At 50.4% G+C, this 23965-nt stretch overlaps 1 protein-coding gene across 12 annotated transcripts in view; it reads left to right on the plus strand.

Annotated features, from left to right (window-relative positions):
- DIP2A (disco interacting protein 2 homolog A) overlaps positions 1 to 23965 on the plus strand; it is a 100707-nt gene that overhangs the window by 38413 nt on the left and 38329 nt on the right. For 8 of the 12 annotated variants that reach the window (XR_007137489.1, XR_007137485.1, XM_047798704.1 and 5 more), the window contains 5 exons: positions 1928 to 2065; positions 11547 to 11666; positions 13335 to 13532; positions 20177 to 20268; positions 23388 to 23498. Coding sequence is in view for 10 of the 12 variants with exons in the window: in XM_047798704.1 (XP_047654660.1) it covers positions 1928 to 2065; positions 11547 to 11666; positions 13335 to 13532; positions 20177 to 20268; positions 23388 to 23498 (659 nt within the window). In the remaining 2 variants the exon portion in view is untranslated. The remainder of the gene's footprint in view (positions 1 to 1927; positions 2066 to 11546; positions 11667 to 13334; positions 13533 to 20176; positions 20269 to 23387; positions 23499 to 23965) is intronic. The other 4 variants (XM_047798623.1, XM_047798647.1, XM_047798666.1 and 1 more) reach the window with 2 other exon arrangements.

Raw genomic sequence — 23965 nt, forward strand, 5'->3', positions numbered from 1 at the left:
AGACATTTGAACATAAATACCTGTATTTAAAAACAGTACTTTTTTTTTTTTCTTTTTGGCCCATATCTGCAACATGTGGAAGTTCCCAGTCCAGGGATCGAATCTGAGCTCCAGCTGTACCTACATCAGGTCCTTAACCCATTGTGCCACAGCGAGAACTCCCTAAAAGCAGTACTTTTCAGTTACAGAGTTCATTTTTATTTTGAGTGTAGATTGTTTATTTTTATACAGCTATTTAAAAAACTGCTTTGTAGTTAAGTTATTGTTTATACCTTTTTCGTGAATGTTGTTCAAATCATTTATTTATTTACTGCTAGATTTGGAAGAGTAGGGAGATTTCTTTTTAAACTGAAAGAACTCCATGACAGGCATACTTTAAAATGCTATTCATTAATATCAAACTTTTTTTTTCTTTTTGTTGTTTTTTTTTTTTTTTGTCTTTTTGGGGCCGCACCCACGGCATATGGAGGTTCCCGGGCTAGGGGTCTAATCAGAGCTGTAGCTGCCGGCCTGCATCACAGCCACAGCAACGCCAGATCCTTAACCCACTGAGCGAGGCCAGGGATCAAACCGGCAACGTCATGGTTCCTAGTTGGATTCTTTTCTGCTGCGCCACAACGGGAACTCCTTCTTTTTTTAGGGCCACACTTATGGCACATGGAGGTTCCCAGGCTAGGGGTCTAATCAGAGCTGTAGCTGCCAGCCTACACCACAGCCACAGCAATGCCAGATCTGAGCCACATCTGCAGCCTATACCATAGCTCATGGCAATGCTGGATTCTTAACCCACTGAGCGAGGCCAGGGGTCGGTCTTGCAACCTCATGGTTCCTAGTCAAATTCATTTCCCCTGCACCACGATGGGAACTCCCTAATATCAGACTTTTTCAAGTTTGTGAAAACTCGTCATTAAAATCAGATTTTTCCGAATGGTGTTTTCTGCTGTTAATAATGAGATTGTTTTGCTTCCACATAATTTCATCTGTCTGCGTATTTATAAAAAGTCTTAGATTCGTTCTGCCTGGGTTATAAAGTGACAGATAAACGGTCGGATTTAAGACTGTTGAGTATCGAGGTGCCGTATGTGGTGGAAGGAGCCTTCACGTTGAAGAGCAGGTGGGTTACGGAGCAGTGTCAGTTCTCGGAGTGGACGAGGGTCCTGGGAGGTCCAGACCTGTCCTTCCCCGGAGGAAGGCTCAGCGGCAGCCAGGCTGCTGTCCAGCTCACAGCCAGCCATGTCGGAACCGTAGTTGGCTCTACAGTGAAATGGGAGCCAGATGTACGTTCAGACAGTGGAAGGAGTGACTTGGGACGTGTTCTCTGTCGAATATGACTCGTCTTTAAGTGTGACATTGAGCCTTCCGCCTTCAGAGCCGGACTGCAGCCTCTTAACGGTGGGGCGTGTTGGGCTGGCGTTCAGGATGGTCTTTGAGTGGGTTCATTCTCCGAAGATCACACAAGTTTTGTGTCCTTTTTCTGTCCTCATGGCATCCGACTTGCTTTTGGGGGAGTGGGGTAGTTTATAGACGCTTGGCAGGTTTTTTTGGTCATGTAACAAAAATGGCCAGTAGCACTGGGTCGGGTCCCACAAATGGCTGCTTTGTCCTCCACCGTCTGCCTCGTGAGGGGGAGTCTCGGTCGTCCTCACCAGGCCGTCAGGAGAGGTGAGCCCCTCGCACCCGTCTCTCCTGCGTCACCGGTGGTCCCGGCCCGGTTCCCTCTGAGGATCGCGTGGCCATGTGCACGCAGAGCCCACGCGGGCTGGGAGTTCAGAGGTCACGGGACCAACCAGCAGCACCAGATCACCCGGGATGCCCCCTCCCTCGCCAGAGCTCAGCTGGTGAAGCTCCAGTCAAATGGGGTTTGAACAGCGATTTCGTGTTCTCTTGAACTGATGGCCACTTTTATGTTGGGTTTGTCTTTCAAAAGCAGATCTGCACGCTGACCCTCCCGATGTCACCACGGGCCTTGGGCAGCCCCGGCACGCCTACCGTGAGCGTCCACAGCCAGCCTCCGGGAGAGGAGCCCCTCGAGCGGGCAGTGGGAGCGTCCTGGAGACCGCAGGCGGTAAGCACGCCTCTCTCCCTCCTTTAGGGACCACGGGGCTCAGGCGGCGGCCCACGCTCGGTGTCCTGGCTTTAGCAGAGTGGAGCCAGGCGTCACGTACCGTGGGGTGCTTCCCAGGGGCCCGTGTGACGCTCCTGCGGGGAGACCACCAGGAATAGCTTTGGAACGGGGCAAACGGGAATCGAGGAGTGGGGAGGAGAGAGCCCCCGCTGCGAGAGGTGGGGCCTCCAGTGCGCAGGAAAAGGAGAAGCTGGGAGTTTCTTTCTGTGGACCCTGTGTGGTCTCGGTGCCAGCGCAGCCCCACCGGTGACAGCAGCCCCGCCTGCGACGGACGCCCAGCTCGCTCCCTCCTCAGCGCCTGTGAAATCAGTGCAGCGGGGCTGTGTGTTCCCACGATCTTGATTCTTGTTTCCTCGTTTGTACTATTTCCCTTTGAACTCATTTCCAGTGTCTTTTATCAAAATCTTGTGGCGTCTTCTGTCCAATGTGCCAAATTCGAGGTGCAGAAAAATGCAGAGGATCTCAGAATTGTTGAGATCTTTCAGCTCCTTGTTGAAATGCAGGAGAGACTGAGTCAACAGGCTTTGACAGGCTTTACGTGGGTTAGACAGATTTTTTTTTTTTTTTTTTTTTGCTCGCACCCCTGGCACATGGAAGTTCCTGCGCCAGGGACTGAACCTGTGCCATAGCAGCAACCCGAGCTGCTGCAGTGATGATGCTGGACCCTTAACCTGCTGCCCCACAAGGGCACCCCAGGTAGATAGACTTTTTTTAAATTTTAGGGCCGCACCCACAGCACATCGAGGTTCCCAGGCTAGGGGGCCCATTGGTGCTGTAGCCCCTGGCCTCCACCACAGCTCATGCCAACGCCGGATTCTTAACCCACTGAGTGAGGCCAGGGATTGAATCCAAGTCCTCACGGGTGCTAGTTGGGTTTGCTAACCACTGAACCACAATGGGAACTCCAGATAGACTTTTTAAAATTTAATTTGTTACCTTTTTTTAAGGCGGCACTTTTGCACATGGAAGTTCCTGTGCTATGCCACAGCCACGGCAGTGTGGGATCTGAGCCTACACTGCACCTTGCGGTGATGCCAGATCCTTAACCCACTGAGCTAGGCCAGGGATTGAACCCACATCCTCATGGCCAGTAGTTGGTTTCTTAACCAACTGAGCCAAACGAGACTTCCTATTTGTTACTCTTTGTATTTAATTCTTTTCTTTAAGTTTTAAGACATAAGCACACTCATGAAACCACCTCTACAGCCAGAGCATCCAACACTCCTCAGAGCTTCTTCACACACTTTCAACAGCTCCTTGCTGCCCTTTTTGGCCCCTCGGGCCACTACTGATTTACTTCCTGATACTGTAGATTAGTTTGCATTTTCTAGGATTTTGTACAAATAGAATCATACAGCATACTGTTTGGTGTCTGGCTCCTGCCACTCTGCATAATTATCTTGAAATTTATCCATGTTCTTGCATGCATCGATAGTTCGTTCCTTTCACTTGACATATTTATTTATTTTATACTGGAATATAGTTGATTCCAGGGCGGTGTGAGTTCCAGTTGTATAGCAGAGTGATTCATTATATTTATGTAGTCATCTTTTTCAGATTCTTGTCTCGTGTAGGTTATTACAAAATACCGGGTTTCGGTCCCTGGGCGGCTCATCCCTCCATCCACGGCGCTGCGTGTGACACCCGGACTCCCGGCGTATCCCCACCCCCACCTCCTCCCTTTTCCCCGCCAGACGTTGGTTTTCTGTGTCTGTTAGACTGTTTCTGTTTCATAGATAAGTTCATTCGTGTCATATTTTAGGTTCCTCATGTAAGTGATATCATGTGGTGTTTGTCTTTCTCTTTCTGACTTGCTGCACTTAGGATGAGAGTCTCTAGGTCCATCCATGTTGCTGCAAATGGCCTTATTTTGGTTTTTTTTTATGGCTGAGTAGTATTCCTTTGTGTATATGTACCACATCTTCTTAATCCATTCATCTGTCGATGGACATTTAGGTGTTTCCATGTCTTGGCTATTGTGAATAGTTCTGCAATGAGCATACAAGTGCCTGTGTCTTTTTCAAGGAAAGTTTTGTCTGGATATGTGCCCAGGAGTGGGACTGCTGGATCGTGTGGTGGTTCTGTGTTTAGTTTTCTGAGGTTCCTCCATACTGTTTTCCACAGTGGTTGTACCAATTGACATTCCCACCAGCAGTGAAGGAGATTCCCTTTTCTTCACACCCTCTCCAGCATTTGTTATTTGTAAACTTGTTACTGATCGCCATTCTGACTGGTGTGAGGTGGTAGCCCACTGTAGTTTTGATTTGCGTTTGTCTAATAATGAGTGATGTTGAGCATTTTTTCATGTGCCTATTGGCCATCTGTACATCTTCTTTGGAGAAATGTTTATTCAGGTCTTCTGCCCATTTTTCAATTGGATTGTTATTTTTTTTGGCTGTTGAGTTGTAGAAATTGTATATTTTGGAGATTAGGCCCTTGTCAGTTGTATCGTTTGAAACAATTTTCTTGCGTTCCGTAGGTTGTCTTTTTGTTTTTTCTGTGGTTTCCTTTGCTGTGCAAAATCTTGTTCCCATTGCGGCATAGCAGAAACAAATCCAAACAGTATCCATGAGGATGCAGGTTTGATCCCTGGCCTCACTCAGTGGGTTAAGGATCCAGCGTTGCTGTGAGCTGTGGTTGTAGGTCACAGACATGGCTCAGATCCGCATTTCTGTGGCTGTGTCAAGTAGGCTGGCAGCTGTAGCTCTGATTCTAACGGTAGCCTGGGAACTTCCACATGCCGCAGGTGTGCCCCTAAAGAGCCAAAAAAAAAAGTAAGAAAGAAAAAGAAAAAAGAAATTTCCAAACTGACTTCCAAAATGGTTGTACCATTTCATATTCCCACCGTTAGTGATGAGAGTTCCAGTTCCTCCACACTCTTGCTGACAGTTGGGGGTGTTATTTCTGAAATTTAACCATTCAAATAGGTGTGTGGAGGTGTTTCGTATAGTCTAGACTTGCATCTCCCTAAGGACTGATGATATTTAGCATCTTTTCATATGCTTAGTTACCATCTAGAAGAGCCTGTTCAAATCTTTTGCTTATTTTTTAAAAAATGCTTTTTTCTTATTAAGTTTTGGGAGTTCTTTATATAACCTAGGTACAGGTTCTCTGTAAGACCTGTAAATTGTGTTTGCTGTCAGTCTGTGGTTTGTGTTTTCATTCTCTTAATGCATTTCAAAGAGCAGAAGCTTCTAATTTTAAGTCCAGTGTATCAGTTTTTTCTTTTATAAATCCTATTTTTGTGTCATTCTAAGACATATTTTCCTAGTCCAAAGTCATAAAGTTTTTCTCCTGTATTTTCTCCTAGAACTTTATAGTTTTAGGTTTAGGTATAGGATCCGTTTTAGATTTAATATCAGTGCAAGATACAAATCTAAATTCACTTATTTGTCTGTGGATGTCAGTTTGTTCCAGGACCACATAATACAAGGCCATCCTTTCCCCAGAGAGGTTCTTTGGTGTCTGTCGTGAAGATTGATGGACCACATCCGAGAGGGTCTCTTTCTCGGCTCTGTATGCTATTCCACTGCTTTATTAGTCTGTCCTTATTCCATACTGTCATGATTTTTTTTTATATGTTGTGGGTTTTTATGTGTGGTTTTATTTTTATTTATTTTTATTTTATTTTATTACTCGAATGAATTTCTCACATCTGTAGTTGTATAATGATCATAACAATCTGATGTCACCGGCTTTCCATCCCACAGCCCAGGCACATCCCCCACCCCCCAAACTGTCTCCTCCGGAGACCACAAGTTGTTCAATGTCTGTGAGTCGGCATCTGCTCTGCAGAGAAGTTCCGTCTGTCCTTTTCTCAGATTCTACGTGCAAGTGAGAGCATGTGACGTTGGTGTCTCATTGTATTATGTGTGGTTTTATAATACATCGTGAAATCATGTAGTTTGTCTTCAAATTACTTTAAAAATTATTTTTAAAATGGCCTTAGTAGAGTTCCTGATGTAGTGTGGTGGGTTAAGAATCCAACTGCAGCAGCTCTGGTTGCTGCAGAGGTGCAGGTTCAATACCCAGCCCAGCACAGTGGGTTAAGGATCTGGTGTTGCAGCTGCAGCACAGGTTGTACCTGTGACTTGGATTCAGTCTCTGGCCCCCAAACTTCCATATGCCACAGATACTGCCATTAAAAAAAAAAAAAAAAAAGCTGTAGCTTTTCCAGCTCCTTTGCATTTTAATATACTTAAGATCAATTTGTTCATTTCTACCAAAATTCATGCTGGTTTTTTTCTTTTTTGGCTTTTTCGGGCCACACTTGCGGCATATGGAGGTTCCCAGGCTAGAGGTCGAATCGGAGCTGCAGCTGCCAGTCTACACCACAGCCACAGCAACGCAGGATCCGAGCCATGTTGGCGACCTACACGACAACTCACGGCAACACCAGATCCTTAACCCACTGAGGGAGGCCAGGGATCGAACCCGCAACCTCACGGTTCCCAGTCAGATTCGTTTCTGCTGCGCCAGGACGGGAACTCCTCCTGCGAGGTTTTGATTGGTACTTCATTGACTTTCTCTTGATAGCCTCGGAAAGTACTGGCATCTTAATGATACTGTATATTTCAGCTGATAAATATGGCATATCTCTACGTTTCCTTAGTTCTTTAAAAAACTTTTCAGCCCTGTTTTGTAGCTTTCTATGTACAGATGTTGCACTTGCTTTGTTAAAATTATCTCAAAATATGTTATATATATATATCTTTCTTTCTTTTTAGGGCTGTGCCTGTGGCATATGGAGGTTCCCAGGCTAGGGGTTGAATCAGAGCTGTAGCTGCCGGCCTACACCACAGCCACAGCAATGTGGGATCCAAGCCACATCTGCGAACTACACCACAGCCCAAGGCATTGCCAGATTCTTAACCCACTGAGCGAGACCAGGGATCGAACCCACATCCTCATGGGTTCATTACTGCTGAGCCGTAACGGGAATTCCAAAATGTTATATTTCGATGCTATCGTGAATAGTATTTACAGTTTTCCAGTTGTTTATCGCCCATTTGTAGAAGTATAATTGATTTCTGTATATTGACCTTATGTTAGTTCTAGCAGCTTTGTTGGTAGATTCCGTAAGGTTTCCACATGCGTGAACGTATTACCTGTGAGTACCGCTTCACTTCTCCTTCCAAATTGTTTGCCTGCAGGAACATTTACTTTTCTGGCTTTATTACAGCGTCTCAGACTTCCACTGATGCCAGAAATATAAAGAGTGGACACAGCTTGCCTTGTTTCCAGTTTTAGGGGGAAAGCATCCACTTTTTCATTTTTCCATGGCATGTGCAAGTTCCTGGACCAGGGATTAGCCCTGAGCCACAGCAGTGACCATGCTGGACCCTCACCTGCTGAGCCACATGGCAGCTCACATGTTGTCCCTTTTTCATTGTGATGGTAGCCGTGGGTTTTTCATAGATGCTCTTCACCAGGGTGAGGGTGTTTTTTTTCTCCTCTGCTTTTCTGAAAATTTTTATCATGATTCTTGTTAAATGATTTTTTAAATCTGTTCAACTCATATGATTTTTCTTTCACAGTTTGTTAATGTAGTAAATTCCGTTGATTGATTTTGGAAGATGAAACCAAATGCTTATTCTCAGGATCAACCCCACTTGGCTGTGGTGCGGTACCTCTTTCATCTCTTGTGGACTCGATGTACGGCTATTTCATTAGGGATTTCTGTCTGTCTGAGATAATACTGGCCTTACTCTTCTTGTCCGATCTTTGATTTTGATATCAGGATAATACTCATCTCGAAATGAATGGAGAGCTATTCCTTCCTCTTCTGTTTTCTGATCGGAGAACACAGATTTTCCTGTCCGGGAGTCCGTTTTGTGTCTTTGAAGGAACGTGTCCCCTTCGTCTCTGCCGCCCGAGTCCAGATGTAAAGCCGCTCCCGGCGTCCCTCACTGTCCTCGAGCGTGTGGATCAGCCCCTCCTCTTCCTGATGTGGGTGGCTTGGGTCTTCTCGGCTCTTCGTCATCATTCTAGCCTGAGGGTTACTGGAATTTTGTTTATCTCTCGAAGAACCAGTTTTAGTTTGGTTTTCTCTATTTTTTTTTCTGTTGTGTTTATTTCTACTTTTATGTATGTTGCTTCTTTCCTTCTGCTCTGGGTTTTCTTTGCTCTTTTTTTGATTAGCATAGTTGATGTACAATGTCATACCTATTTCTGCTGTATGCTCTTCCTTTTCCACTCTCTTTATCCAAAATGTGTTTATTGGGATGTTTCTCTAGTCATCCTTCTTTCAGGTGCTTTTGGTGCTGCCGTGCCTGCCCCTCCCATATGATCTGTGCTGCTTTTGTGGCGGCAGAGGCAGGTAGTTGAGACAGAGCCTGTGCCACAACAACAAATATTTACTATCCAGCCCTTTAAGGAAAAGTCTGCCAACTCCTAATACAGGACAATAGGCAGAAAATATGAGCAGTCGTAAATCTCTCTCTCTCTTTTTTCTTTTTACAGCTGCACCTGCAGCATGTGGAATTTCCTGGGCTAGGGGTCAAATCATGGCTGTGCCTACGCCACGGCCACAGCAACGCTGGGTCTGAGCTGCATCTGAGACCTACGCCACAGCTTGTGGCAATACTGGTCCTTAACTCACTGACCGAGGCCAGGGACCAAACCCACATCCTCACAGAGACTAAATCAGGTTCTGCTGAGCCACTGTGGGAACGCCACAAATCTCTTTTGATCGTAAAAGTAGTTATAAAAATAGTTCTTCAACATGATGTGCACCCTTTTTCGTCATTAGAGAAATGCACAGTGTTGGTGGGGATGCAAACTAGTTCGACCTCTTTGGACGGGCAGTTGGTAAAATCTGTGCCTCCTCGTACGTGGACCCAGCAGGGCGATGGTTTGCCCTGAACGCGCATCGTCAAAAGCAGGGAGGTGCATGCGCCTGAGGCCATTCCCTTGAGAACACTGGGAACTGCCTGCTGTCCAAGCCTCTCAAACTGATGGGCCAGACCTGCCGCATTCACATTGCGGAGGACAGCGCAGCGCTCAGGCACGTAAGATCTTTATGGAGTGAGGTGACTTTCCAGGAGACGTTAAGTGAAAACGCAAAGAGTAAAGGAACATTTGCAGTGTATACCACCTTTTGTGTGAGAAACAGGAAAAGAGCGAACTGCCCAGGCATGCATCTGCTGTTTCTACAGAGGAAACACGGGGAAGATGAGCCAGAAGTCACGGGGGACCGGAAGGGAGTGACGTTTCTTTTGAGTTTATCGTAGTCGTGACTTTTGGAAGTATGTTCTGCACATTCAAAACCTGAACTTAAAGGACAGGAAGAAGGGAGAAACCCCTAAAGCTAAAAGGAAGTGTAAATAAGCCCCGTTGCGTTTCCAGGAGCCATGTAGCCACCCTTAAGGGGTGATGGGGAGAGAGCTGGCGGAAGTCAGAGATCACACAGCACCTGCGGTCCTAGATGAGGCTGGGCGGAAAAAACAGCAAACAGATTCTGAACTGTTTGGGTGAAATAATTGGAAATTATTTCCTGTCTGCGATAGAACTGAGCAAAGGTGCCCATGTTGGGAGGCACCCAGCCCTGGGGAGCAGCGGCAGAAATGCTGGTGTGGATGCAGGGCTTCTGAGAGTGAGACCTGTGTCTCTTCTGCTCACCTGTGTGCACAGGTGTATTGTGTGTGTAGATGTGTGTGCATCCACGGACACCCGTGCATCACGGAAGCCAAGACACGCAATAGCAATGAGCACACCCGGGTACCCTCCCCACACAGGAGAACCGAGCTCCTTGGAGAAATGGCTCTTTCAGGACAAGGGCACCGTCGCACAAAATGACTCTGAAACAGCTTTTGAGAGAATGCAGGGCAAAGATTTAAAAAGAATGATGGGAGCATGTCGCAGGCCAGCTCGTACAGGATCCTACTGACTGAACTTGGGACAGTTTGTACACGAAAATAGTTAAGAAAGAGAGCAATTCCTAGCAATCCACGAGTCCTTCCTGGAGAAAGGAAGGGAGGGAGGGAAAGGAAAAGGAGAGGAAAGAAGGAGAAAGTCAAGTGCCAGCTGTAAACTTCGGGCGAGGGCAAAGCGAGCAAACGGCTCAGCAGCCCTTGCGGTAAACACCGCTTCCGGTGGAACGGTCTGGCGGCTGTGTAGACGGAGGCAAGTTTGCTGAGGATCAGGAGGTTCACGAGGCGGAAGTGCCTCCTCTCACGTTGCTGTTAGTCACTCCAGCCAAGGAGGGAAGGACAGAGGAGGACTGGACAGCACTTTGGGGGGTGGAAGCCGGGGTTCCCTGGGTCGGTGGGCCTCCCGTGCTTCCGGACGTGAGGTTTCGGTACCGTGTCAGCCAGGAGTGCAGCACCTGGACTGAATCATGAGGAGAGCACATGCAGCACACACTGTGTTCTACCCAATAAAAAGAACCAGACTCTTTCAAAATGCCAGGGTTGTAAAGGACGGAGGAATGTTCCAGATGCAAGGAGCCTAAGGAGGCCAGGCCAGTGAGTGCAGGTCTCGACTCTCGGCCCCGTTCTGGAGGAAAGCAGTGCCGTGGGAGGACCCTGTGGTGGCGGCTTCCACGCTCGGGGGTGGAGGGCCCCTCGGGCGCCAGTGCTCGGGGGCAGCTGGAGGGCGGCTGGGGCTCCAGGCCTCGCTCACGCCTCCTCTGCAGGCACACCTGCTCCCGTTCCCACGTGCTTTTTCCTTGAGCACTAGTCTCCGTGGCAGGTGCCCTGCTCCACTGGCACGTGTACGTACTTCTGCTTGTTTTCACCCAGCAGATGAGGAGCCATCTGAGAGCAGACTCTTAACTGTTGGCTGATTTGACATTTTCTAGAATGGTGTTTCTTAATAATTATTGAGGACAACAAAGATTTTAGTTTATGTGGGTTGTATCTTTGGATATTTACCATATTACAAATTAAAACTAAAGGTTTTAAAAAATACTTATTAACTCGTTTAAAAATGACAGTAATAAATTCATTACATCCTAACGTCATAAATCGTACGTGTTTATGAAAACATTTCCAATACAACCAGATGCAGGCCTGTCCGCTGTTGTTGCGCTGCTCTTGTGGCTGGTGTGAGAGCCGCGTCTGGACAGGTTCTGCACTGGGTCGCCACGTGCTGTGCGGTCTCTGGAAACCGCCACCGTGTGCTCGTGGGAGAGGAGAGTGCAAAAAGCAAAGGCCATTGACGACCTTGCGAGGCCGCCAAGAGGGTCGCAGGCACCCTAGAGGTTCCTGGGCCACTTTGAAAACCACCAGCTTAGCACAAGTTATGGTTCCTGGAAGGCATTCAGTAAACACATGTGAAATGAACTAGTAAGTTCCAAATGGCTGTTCGCTGGGGCCTGTGCTTGGTTAGATGCACCAGGGCTGGAGCGTGCGCACAGCTGGGCCCTGGACCTGGTTTCTGCATCCGGGCCTCAGCACCCTCCCCCGCCTCCCTGCGACAGGCGTCCCCGTGAACAGCAGAGTGTCCTCCAAGATCCAGCAGCTTCTGAACACCCTGAAGAGGCCCAAGCGCCCTCCGCTGAAGGAGTTCTTCGTGGATGACTTTGAGGAGCTGCTGGAAGGTGAGCCGGAGACGTAGCTGATGTGGTTGGTGTGAGGCTTGCGGCTGGGCCGCTTCTCGTCCCAGACGGGCCGCTGTGCGTGGTGGTGAAGTCAGCGTCGTGGGGGACACCGGTTGCTGAGCCGTGGGAGCTGTCGAGGGACAGCATCTGGTCCAGTGCTTAGAGCTTTGTGAGACTGCTTCTCGGATTTCATTTTCCGTACACGCCTTACATTTGTTTTTTTTTTGGTCTTTTTGCTATTTCTTTGGGCCGCTCCCATGGCATATGGAGGTTCCCAGGCTAGGGGTCTAATCAGAGCTGTAGCCACTGGCCTACGCCAGAGCCACAGCAACACGGGATCTGGGCCGCGTCTGCAACCCACACCACAGTTCACGGCAACGCCGGATTGTTAACCCACTGAACACGGGCAGGGACCGAACCCTCAACCTCATGGTTCCTAGTCGGATTCGTTAACCACTGCGCCACGACGGGAACTCCACATTTTTATTTCAACTTTAAATCTGAGGTTTTATTTTATTTTATTTTTTCCCCTTGGTTTTAAAACATTACATTTTCAGCAAATTTGGGGCTTCTTTTCAGAATTTTGGCCTTCCCTCTATGAACGATATATACATATATATATATATTTAGAAAAAGAGAAAATAAAGACATTTTAAAAAAAGATTACCAAGAAATAGAAAGAGGTATAAACCTGTGGAAAGAAAAGGAACAAAGCCCAGCCCCAGAGACCAGCGTGTGACGATGTTGCTGGGCCTTGGGGACACACGGCCACCCACCCTCGGCTGCGTGCACCCCCAGTGTGGTCCCCGCCTGCGGCCCAGCTCTGGTGGCTCCTTGTGCACGTGCTCGGGATTTGGCATGGCTCTTAGGGCATCTTTATAATCGGATCATGCCTTTTAAATTCAGAGTTCAATGCTATGAGTGCTTTTTAGGACAGTCTTTCTTGTATTTGGGCAAATTTTTGGTTATATAGCCGCTGGAAATATAATAGATTTTACTTTATTTTTTTCTTTCAACATAGTTTGAGTTCCCAACCTGAAGAAGTGATTCTACTCTCATCCTTTTTAAGTGGGGTCACCTGCTTCTCAGGTGTTTTTTTGTTTTTTTTGTCTTTTTGTCTTTTTGCCATTTTTTGGGCCGCTCCCGCGGCGTATGGAGGTTCCCAGGCTGGGGGTCTAATGAGAGCTGTAGCTACTGGCCTACGCCTACAGCCACAGCAACGCAGTATCTGAGCCGCATCTGCAACCTACATCACAGCTCACGGCAATGCCGGATCCCCAACCCACTGAGTGAGGCCAGGGATCAAACCTGCAACCTCATGGTTCCTAGTCGGACTCATGAACCACTGAGTCATGACGGGAACTCCTCGGGTGTTCAAGGTGAAAGCCTGGCCAACACTGCCTTGCCTGGGCGTCCTTGTATGGGCTTCCTGTCAACAAGATCCATCTTGATCCATGACCAGATCTCTTTCCATCCTTGGTCGTTTGGTCTGTGACTCTTATTATGATAAGGAAGTCTAAACAAATGATGGTGGCTGTCTCATGGTTGGTATTTTTGAAGAAAAAAATTGTAAGAAAATTGTAAAATTGTAAAAAATTGAATGTTTAGCAATGGAATGTGTGCCTGTCCTGTGAAATGCTGATGTTTGCATTTTGTTTTTGCTTGTAGTGCAGCAACCAGATCCAAATCAGCCAAAGCCTGAGGGCAGCCAGATGGCAGTGCTGAAGGGGGAGCCCCTGGCCGCGAGCACTGCCTGGCCGCCGTCTCTGCTGGCCGCCTTGCGTCAGTGGGGCACCACGCAGCCCAGAGCCCCGTGCCTGACTGCCCTGGACACTGCTGGGAAGGCCACCTGCACCCTCACCTACGGCAAGTGTCAGCAGAAAGCGGTCAGGCTCCGGCTGAGCTGTAAAATGCTACGTGTCACACAGTGCAGACATGCAGCTGGATGCACCTGCTAGAACAGGACACAGCTGGCAGGGGACAGAAACTTGCCTCACCCCCGGCGCCCCCCAGGACCACTGCCCTTCCGTCCAGCAGCGGGGACCACTCCCCCCTGGTGGTTCTGAGAGCTCCCATCCATATGTGCATTTCTGAGCAGAGTTTAGTTTGTCCAACTTTGAACTTTACACAGGTGACAGCAAGCAGTATGTATTTTTTGTGTTTGGAGTCTTTTGGTTCCATTTTACGTTTTTATATGATGCGAATCATGCACATTTGGCTCAGTGAGTTTCCACAGAGCCCTGGGCCCAGAGGCACAGCCAGGGCCCAGGCCCGCACCCCCCAGCTCGGGCCGGGGCCCTGCTGGCTGGGGGCGTGAGCCTGGCCTGAGCGGCTCCCTCACGTCTGGTGTGGTTCGCTTGTTCTCATCGACGGACCTCACTTCATCCTGAGACTGCGCCAGAGCTGAGGTCCCCCTGAGGTGGTGGACGTCTGGGCCATGTCCCCTGGGGGCCTGCTGCATGTGTGCTGTGGAGCGTTCCTGTGGTCTGCCGGTGGACGTGGGTGCGTCTGTGTTGCTGTGGGCCTAGGGGTTGCAGCCTCTTCCTCAGGGTGTGCTGCCAAGCTGTTTTTTGTTTGTTTTTTCTTTTCATCTGTTTTCTTTTGTTTTGTTTTTTCCTTTTTCAGCCACACTGGTGGCATACGGAAGTTCCTAGGACAGGGACTGAATTTAAGCCGGATCCTTAACCCACTATGCCAGGCCAGGGATCAAACCCACGGCTCCATAGAGTCGAGTTGGATCATTAGCCCGTTGTGCCACAGTGGGAATTCCCCAAGCAGTTTTCACTCCTGCAGATGCTGCACCTCCTCCCAGCTCCTGATGCCAGGGGTTGAAGGGGGTGGCTGTGGTCCAGTCCTGCCCTCATTTGAGTCCCCCGTGGCTGTGGTGCTTCTCCTGTGCTTATTGGCCACTTGAATACTTTCTTCTGTGACGGACCCAAATCTGTGGCCGTTTTTCTGTTCGGCTGCTGATGCTTTCTTATGTCTTGTTTCAGATACACCCCTTTGTCAGATACAGATTTGCAAATACCTTCTTCCATCCTTTGCACTGCCTTTTACCGCTTTTAATTGTGGTTTAGATAAAGAAGTCTTTTCTAATGTCTAAGTGTTTTTCTCCCTTTTTTGGGTACTTTTGGTCCTGTTTAGGACCTCTTTGCAAAACCTAAGGTCACAAAGATATTCTGCTGCCCTTTCTCCTGAAGACTTGTGTTACTTTTCACACTTCACGTTATGTTCCATCTGCAGTTCCGTTTTGTTCACTCACTTTCTCCCTGAGGAGTGTCCGGTTGACCCGCCGTTGTTTGTGGGGAAGGCAGTGTCACCTGTCAGGTGGACGGCGCTTCTGGCTCTGCTCGGCTTCACCGTCTGCACCCCCCTGAGCTCCTGGCGCCTTACGCGTCTCAGTGTCTGGACGTGAGTTCCTCAGCCCTGCGACGGCCCCTCCGGGGTTCCCTGACTGTTCTCGGCCCTTTGCACTTCCACGGCAGCTTGAGAGTCAGCTGGTCCACTGCAAGTGCTGCAGGGGTGTTGACTGGCACTGCATTCAACCCGCATTCAGCTTGAGGAGGGTCAGCACTGTGGGGATTGTGGAATCTTCCAGCTCATGACCCTGGAATGCTCCCCCCTTGTACGGCCTTCTTTAGTTTCTCTCAGTGCTGTGTTGTGCTTTTGAGTTCGTTCAGTAGGTGGATTCCTGTGGTGATGGAATGGATGCATTTCTTCTACTAAACGGAAATGCAGCTGAGTTTTTAAATAGCAACTTTGTGTCTAGCCTTCCTGCCATGTTAACAGTGGCCCTTTCTGGATTATTAGTTGGGAGTCGGTGTGTCCTGGGCACACAGGGCTGCTGTGTCGGCCTTTCGAGTGCTACACCTTGGACTTGCTTTCCGTGCCCCACCGCGCGCGCTGGAGCCTCCAGTGCAACAGGACCCTTCTCCCGCTTCGGTGGGAAGCTTGATGTTCACTATTTGCTGTAGCTTTTTGCCTGTTTTATGGTCGAAGTTCTTTGTCAGGTTAATGAATTTCTCTTCTATTCCTAGTTTGCTAAAAATGTTTCTTCATGTATTAGCTTTTTCTGCTTTATCAAGATGGTTGTATCGTTTCTCTGCCCTCCCCAACTAATTTGATGAATTACATTGATTGATTTTCAAATGTTAAGCAGCCCTTGCATTTCCAGAATAAACCTCACTTGGCTATGATTTTTTTTTTTTTTTGTCTTTTTGGGGCCGTCCCTGCAGCACATGGAGTTTCCTAGGCTAGGGGTCGAATCAGAGCTACAGCTGCTGGCCTACACCACAGCCACAGCAACGTGGGATCTGAGCCTCATCTGTGGCCTACATCACCGCTCAGGGCAACGCCGGATCCTTAACCCACGGAGTGAGGCCAGGGATCGAACCTGCAACCTCATGGTTCCTAGTTGGATTCGTTAACCACTGAGCCACAGCAGGAACTCTGGCTGTGATATTTTTAAAATACGTGTCTGGATTCTGCTTGCCAGCATGTGCTCATTAGAGAGATGACTGTAACCCTTTAAGAAGGGGGCTCACTGCCCGCCTGTGAGGCGCATGGTTCACCACCCGCCTCCACCCGAGGCGAGCGAGGCGTCGGGCCGGGCCCGCCTTCCGCTCAGCACGGCCGTCCTTCCCGGGAGCCCGCCCGGTCCCTCTCTCCTCTGTCTGCTGGGCGGGTTGACTCCCGGGGGCCCTTTGGGCGCCTCATCTGCCTCAGGTCTGCTTCCCAAAGACCCTGGCCTGCGGCGCCTTCTCTCCTTGTCTTGCATTTTGCGTCTGGGCCCCTGCACCCAGGCGACGCGGCTCCTCTTGCCGTCCATCAGGAGTCGGGCTGCTTTTCCTCTGCTTTGCGGGGTCGTCTTTCCTGCTGCTGCACGCTCTCGCTGTTCTCGCTCCTGCCTGTGGCCGCCCGCGTCTCCCTCTCTGAGGGGGTCGGATCCGTCAGCGCCCTGAGGCCTGGTGATGGCCTTCGAGACGTGCGAGGCCGGGCTCTTGCTGCCCCTTGGGGGATAATGTGTCTTTTGCCCCCTGACTGGCTGTGGCTTTGGCTGGCATCCGTTTTCCTCTGCTGTGCTGAGGTGTGGCGGTCTTTGTCATTTTCCTGCTGAAGGTCCACAGGGCTTCTCACACCTGCAGAGTGGTATCTTTCATCAGTTTGGGTAAATGTACTTGCGGAGTGGTATCTTTCATCAGTTTGGGTAAATGTACAGCCGTAATTTCTCGGTATGGTGCTTCTTCCCATGTCTCTCCCCTCCTCTGGGGCTCGGACCGTGTCACGTGTTAACGCCTTTTCTGAGTCCCACCTGCCTTTGATGTGCTTCTTCCTGTTTTGCGTTCTTTGGCACGTCTACTTCGGTTTGGAGGTTTTCTTGGTCTTCCTTTCTTCTGATTCTCTAAAACAGATGTATTCTGTGTGACCCTTTCCTGGGGTTCCCAAACCGTGGTTTTGTCTCATGTGGCCACTTCTGGCTCTGCCTGGCTTTTCAGAGGTTCCCGCCTGCTGCACAGGCCCCAGGGCGCAGCAGATTCCTCTTCGGCTCCAGCAGTGACATTCGACGGGTGTGCGGCCGTGGGGTGCTCGTCTCGGGTGGGCTTTTGTAGGAACTGCTGTAGAAGCCAGCCTCCCGCCTCAGGCCTTGCTCTGGAGTCCTGACTCCTCTCGTTGTCTTTGCTGCCTCCGACAGATGGGTTTTTTGCATTTTATCCAGTTTTGAGTCATTTTGGGCGGGAGTGCGGGTCTGCCGCTGCTGCCCTTGTGCTTGGAGGCAGTCTCTTGCTTTCATGCTGTTAAGATTTATCCACGTTATTGTGTGTGGTTGTAGTACGTTCATTTCTGTTGAGGAGTGACTATTCAGAATTCATGTATCCGCTGTACGGCTGATGGACTTTGGGTCATTTCCCGTTTTGATTGTGACGGACAGTGCTCCTGGGGACATGGGCATGTGTGTGCGTTTTTGCAGGAGGTTCCAGCTAGGCCTGGGGTTGTGATGTCCTCAGGTTGGTTGGCGGGTCCCAGCCTTTCTAGTTGACGCCTCCCTGATGAGTGTGTCAGCCCACCTTCTCCTGTCCTTGGCAGCCTTATTCATGTAGCTAATCTGGGGAGCACACTTGACTGTGGTGCTGGTTTGCCCTTTCCTGATGACGAAGTAGGTGAAGATTTTTTCTGTTTTTAATCACTTGGGTTTTCTCTTATGGTAAGTGCTGTTGGATCTTTTGCACGTTTTTATGCAGGGTTATTTGTGGGCATTTCTCGTGTTCTGGATACCAGGTCTTGTCGGTGGCCTTTGCTGCAGGGGCCACCTGTTGTGGGCGGCCTCCCTCCTCCCTTCCTGGGGCCCCTGCCTCCTGTGTCCCCTGTGAGGACTCCAGTGACCGTGTGTGGCCTGTGGCCTGGGCTCCGGGTCAGTTTCTCTAGGAAGACAGCATCTGTCCCATCCTTGTTCCCGTGGTGCCACCTGGGCCAGAAGCAGAGCTGTCCACAGGCGGGCGGCTCTGTTTGGGACTCTGTTCATCACGCTGACTTGCACTCTGTCCTCTGCCAACACCACGCTCTGCTGACGGCGCAGCCGTGTCCTCACTCCTGACATCCGCAGCTGGGCTGCTTCTTCAGGGGCGTCTCGGCTGTTCTCACCCCTGCGTCTCGGCATCAGCTTTACCTTTACCTTGTCAGGCGCCCTGCGCACACCTGTCCAGGTCTTGGTTTTCACTGCCTCGCGCAGGGCGCGGAGAATTAGCACGTTTGCGTTACGGTGCCTTCCAGCAAACGTACGTAGCGGTCCCCCGTTACTTCACATCTTTTTCAGTCTCAGTAATGTTTTATAATTTTCCGGGGTGAGACTTTGCGTGTCCTTGGTAACGTGCGTTCTTAGGTCTTGGGCTCATCTGTTTAAGCCTAGTGGTAAGGAGCATCCTTAACTATGTGTGCTGACTGTTTCCTGCTGGGCTGTAGCCATCAGATGGTTGTTCACATGCTGGTGTTGTGTCTGATAGCCTTGCTCATTTCGGTTATAAGAGTCGTGACACACAGAGTCATGTTATCTGCACATAAGGACAGGTTTGCTTCTGATCGTTTGGCCTTTCCTGCTGCTCCTCGGGTTGCGTGGCCGCAACGCTGAGTGAAAGGCAGTGTCCTTGCCTTGGGTCTGTTCCCGGAGGGAAGGGCTTCAGCATCGACCATTAATTACCCTCTCTCCTGCCGGACTTGTAAAGATGCCTTTTAACAGTCACACGGAGAAGGAGTTTTAAAAAATCATGAATAATAAATTGTCTTACTTTTTTCACCCTCATTCTGTTCATGTGGCAAATTCTGTTGATTTTCTGTTAAGCCGCTGCTTTGCGGAGGTAAAACTAATTTGGCCATGATGCATTATTCTTTTTATAGATAGCTGGATTCAGTTTGGAAATCTTTATGTGTTCCAGTTATTCACATCTTTTTTCCTTTGTGAAACTGGCACATGTATTTTTATTATTTTAATTTTTTAAATGAACAGCATGAATTGACCTTTCCCTATAGGCAAAGGCAACAGTGTTTTGACTTCAACATTTCTTCTCATTTATTTCTCATGCCCACAGTGTTGCCCCCGAGTTAGGATTATTTATAGCAAGGGGCCTAGGTTGCCTGTTGCCCAGGGTGAGGAGGGTGAGGTGAAGGCACTGCCTCTTCTCCCTGGTGCCCTGTGCAGGGTGGGTGGGAGTGCTGCTTCCTGGGGGGGTGGGCGCCCCTGCCCACCTGCTGCCCAGACGTCTCCCTGATCTTCACTCTCCTGTGTCTGCCGGTCCACTTCCTCAGGGGCCCATCCGCCAGGGCTGGGCACCCCCCGGTGGGCTGGGTACCTTTCAGGGAGGCTGGGCACTTTGGGGAATCTCTGGACACCTCTGGTGGGGGTCTGGGCACCTCCAGGAGGGGAGGTGTGGAGGCAGGACTCCGTGGAGCCGAGGGCCGGATCCTGGGGTCTGGATGTTCTCGTCCTCCCCCCACCCCCCCGTCCCCTGGAAGCGGATTACGAAGCACCTCTCTGTCTTCTTTTGAGTGAAAAGTGGGGATGAAGCTGTGCCCACTTGAAAACTGTCATAAAGGTTAGATGAACTAGACGCCACCCTTCCGAGGGATACAGTCGCGGCATGTAGTGACACGAAATGCATTCGCAGTGCAGTGTTGACTGAAGAAAGGGTGAGGCGTGACACTGTTCCTTGAAAGTTACACGTGTGTGTGTGTGTGTGTGTGTGTGTACATGTAATAGAAATGATGCTTTTTCAGCTGGCTTTCCTATATTCTAAATTTTCTACAAGAAAACGCTGTTTTGTTTTTCTGTTGAGAACAATAAATGTGTAAGTTGTTTTTAAGAGAAAACTGTGTTCATCACAGCATCGTGCCAAATACACACCGGGCATAAACGACCTGAATCTTCGGCCGTAGAGGAGTGATGGCAGGATCGCCACATGAAAATGTTAGTTCTTAGTGTCTTACGCTGTGCATTGCTTACTATTTTTATTTTATTTTAGGTAAACTTTGGAGTCGGAGTTTGAAACTAGCTTATACTCTACTGAATAAACTGACTAGTAAGAATGAGCGGCTGCTTAAACCTGGAGACAGAGTAAGTAACCCAGGGTAACTTTGTTGCCGTGAGAACAGGGACTCGAGGTCCGTTTCATGTTCTCTCCTTGCTCAGTTACACCTAAAGCATTAATGCCAAGGCATTGAGCCAGCAGTGAAAACATGGTAAACGGGGGAAGAGTCTGTATAACAGCCCTTCCCTTTATTCTTCCCCAGGCCGTGAACCGGTTCCTCACCTCCCTTTCTCTTTGACGTCGTGTATGTTGATTTTAATAAAAATACTCCTGTCGGGTGGTAATACATTGTGTCCAAAGCCTACGTTTGGTGAGGAAACGTGGACTCAACTGTGAAATTCTGTGTCTGCCCTCATCTCCTTCCCTCTTGGCCACCGGCCAGGGTAGGGCGCCGAGGAGGCCAGCAGCCTGGCTCCTCGCCTGCCCCGCCTGTCACGGCCGGCAGCAGCCACCCGGGCTGTTTGCGTTGACCCAGATTAGCTGGGAGGAACATCTCAGGTCCTTGGTGGCCAAACCGCATTTCGGGGGCTCAGCTGCCGCGCGCCTGAGAGCCCAGAGGCAGAGCAAGGTTCCGCAGGCCGGCACTGCTGTCCACCGAGCCGGACGGACCCACCTACCGGAAGAGGTCCAAAGGGTGAGAACCCACAGACTCGGCCCTGGACTCCCCGGGGGGAGGGTGGCCTGAGGCGAGATCACCCCGCGGGGGAGCTGAGCGGGCAGCGCCCAGGGCCTCCATCTCTGGTGTGAACCAGTAGCCAGAGACCTTTGGGGGAAACGTCAGTGTGGAGGAGAACAGCCGAAGGGCGGGGAGATGGAAGGAGAAGAAAGGACGATGCTCATGGGGGTGGGCAGCGGGGGGCAGAAGCACCCCGGGACCACGGCTCCCTTCCTAAAGGCTCAGCACACGCGGGAGAACAGCCGAAGGGCAGGGAGATGGAAGGAGAAGAAAGGACGATGCTTGTGGGGGGCAGGGGGGGTGGAAGCACCCCGGGACCACGGCTCCCTTCCTAGAGGCTCAGCACACGCGGGAGAACAGCCGAAGGGCGGGGAGATGGAAGGAGAAGAAAGGACGATGCTCATGGGGGGGGGGCAGCGGGGGGCAGAAGCACCCCGGGACCACGGCTCCCTTCCTAAAGGCTCAGCACACGTGGGAGAACAGCCGAAGGGCAGGGAGATGGAAGAAGAAAGGACGATGCTTGTGGGGGGCAGGGGGGGTGGAAGCACCCCGGGACCACGGCTCCCTTCCTAGAGGCTCAGCACACGCGAGGGCGAGGTCGCCCTCCTCAGACCTTTTCAGTGCAGGGCTCTGGACGCCGGGCACTCTTCCTGGGAAGCTCCTAGAGGACAAGGCAGTGGTCCTCCGGGGGGCGACCAGAACTGCGGGCCGAGGAGCAGCAGGCGGGGCCGGGACGGAGGCCCCAGCAGCAGGCGGTCAGCAGCTGGGGAGACCTTTCAGCTCACCTGACTGGTTGGTTATTCAGAAATACTGAGGACAGGTTTTGACACCCAGGGGAACATTCAGGGCAAGCTGACCAGTAGGTACGCAGGAAGGGAGCCCCTGAAAGAGGGGTGCTGTTACCACCAGAAAGGAGCGCGCTTGGCTGTAGAAATGGAAACAGAACAAGAATGACACCTGAGGGTACCTGGTGCTTTAGGGGAAAACCTGTAGGAACGCCTGCTTATGCTGTGCTTTAAAATGGTCTAAGAATCACTAATCTATTTCTCTTGAAAAAGCTCTTGCAAGGACGAAGACTTTCAGATACTTTGCGGACTAGAACCCATGTAGTCAGGTTAATTATGAGAAGGTTGACAGAGGCGTCCCCTTGCGATGTAGCGGCTAGGATTCGGCACTGTCGGTGCTGCAGCTCTAGGAACTGAGGTCTCAGCTCAAGCTGCTGCAAGCTGCAGCCAAAAAATAAACAAAATAAAATAAAAGAGCGACAAGATCACAGTGAGTTGGTGACCGGACATGGGCAGCAAGTGCATCCTCCTGTGATGATACACGTTATAAAAACACACAGGCACACTCTTTATCACATCTCTAAAAACGTGTGTGCTATAAAATGACCAGTCTCAGGGCTAAGGTCACAGCCCTCAGCTGGGACAGCCACGATCAGCATCAGCTTTCAAAGAGCTTTGCCGTTTTCAGTAAACTTCTTGGAAGCTTGATTTCCAGACGTCAAGGACAGTGAATACAGGTACACGTTAAATTTGGTCTTTTGACAGGCAGAAGGCTCTGAGCTCTCCATCGTTCCGTGTCCTTGAAGGCCCTGTGTTAACAGTCTGCTCAGAGGCTGTTCTGACCTCCCACTTAGGTGTCAAGCCCACCGATATTTGGGGCTTACAAAACCTCATTTCATGAATAGCGTTTAATGTCAGGAGCGGACGTTGGGGTGATGGGAGAAGAGAAGGGAGAAATGGCATTCACCCAGAGTCACCGGAAGTGAGGTGCCTGTTCAGCCACTTTCAGGCATCAGATGGGGCAGCGTGGGCATGGCCACTGAAAGGATGAGAGCGGGGGGCACAAGATGTAAGGTATTTCAAAAGTGGTCGCCTTGGGAAATGGGGAAAGGCTATAAGGGGTGTTACTTTTCATGGGTGCCTTTTGTCATTTTGAACCTGTGTTTTAAACATTTTTGATAAAAATAAAAGGAAAATGTAACCTGGTGTGTCATTTAAACACGGCAGCGTGGTGCTCAGGTGGGGGCAGGGAGGGCCCCGTGGAGACCCGAGGGGCGAGCAGCTGGGGGGCGGTCCCACTGCGGAGTCCGGTGCCCTCCGCCCTCCCCTGTTAGGCGCCAGCTTGAGTGAAGCTCTGTCCGATTTCACTTTGATGTCAGGATCTTTTCTGTGGGAAGATGGCGGGTGATGGTATCATGTCCTTCCCTGAGCTGCTGCTGCCCAGATGCGCGGAGGGGCGGAGCTGGATCCAGACCCCAGGGGCAGACGCAGCTGGACCCGCCTTTAGACTCAGGAATTTAACATCATTTTGTTGCATGTGGAGAAAAGACTTCAACCTAAAAACGATGTGTTAGGAGTTGCATGGTTGAGGGAACTTAAGGACCGAAAGTTAGCCCTGAATTAAATCCCGTCTCAGCAGGTACTCAGATGGCTGGGTTTCACCGTTTTCCCTGCACTCTTGTAGGTGGCGCTGGTGTTTCCGAATAGCGACCCTGTGATGTTCACAGTCGCGTTCTATGGCTGTCTCCTGGCGGAGCTGGTTCCTGTCCCCATAGAAGTGCCGCTAACAAGAAAGGTAGCGACCGCAGCCCCGACTCGGGGTGCAGGGCTGCCAGGGTCCGCCCTGAACCCGACACGTCCCCAGGGAGGCGTCTTGGTCCCCTCACCCTGGGCGCCGTCAGGAGGTGGGGACAGGTGGGCCGGGGCTTCAGACAGCAGCTGACCGCAGCGTTGTCCGCTGGTGAGGACCCCGGGCCGTGTTGCTGGGCTGGAGAATCGCTGGAATTTCCCAACGGAAACAGGCACGCCTTCCTCCAATGAGTAGAAGTTCGGGTTTGCTGAGACCCTGTTAAACGTGCCTTGATCAATAAGGGTCACTGCTGGGGGACGAGGAGACCGTTACAGAGCAGCTCGCTTCCCAGCGGCGGTTCCGAACACACGAGGTGGAAACGCTCGTGTTTCTGCCGCGTCCGTGACAGCAGGCTGCTCTGTTGCTCACCAGTGACTGCTGCGGGGTGGCTGATGGCCTAGGTAGTGGCTACC

Source organism: Phacochoerus africanus, chromosome 1 (assembly GCF_016906955.1).
Source record: "Phacochoerus africanus isolate WHEZ1 chromosome 1, ROS_Pafr_v1, whole genome shotgun sequence".
Lineage (NCBI taxonomy): Eukaryota > Metazoa > Chordata > Mammalia > Artiodactyla > Suidae > Phacochoerus > Phacochoerus africanus.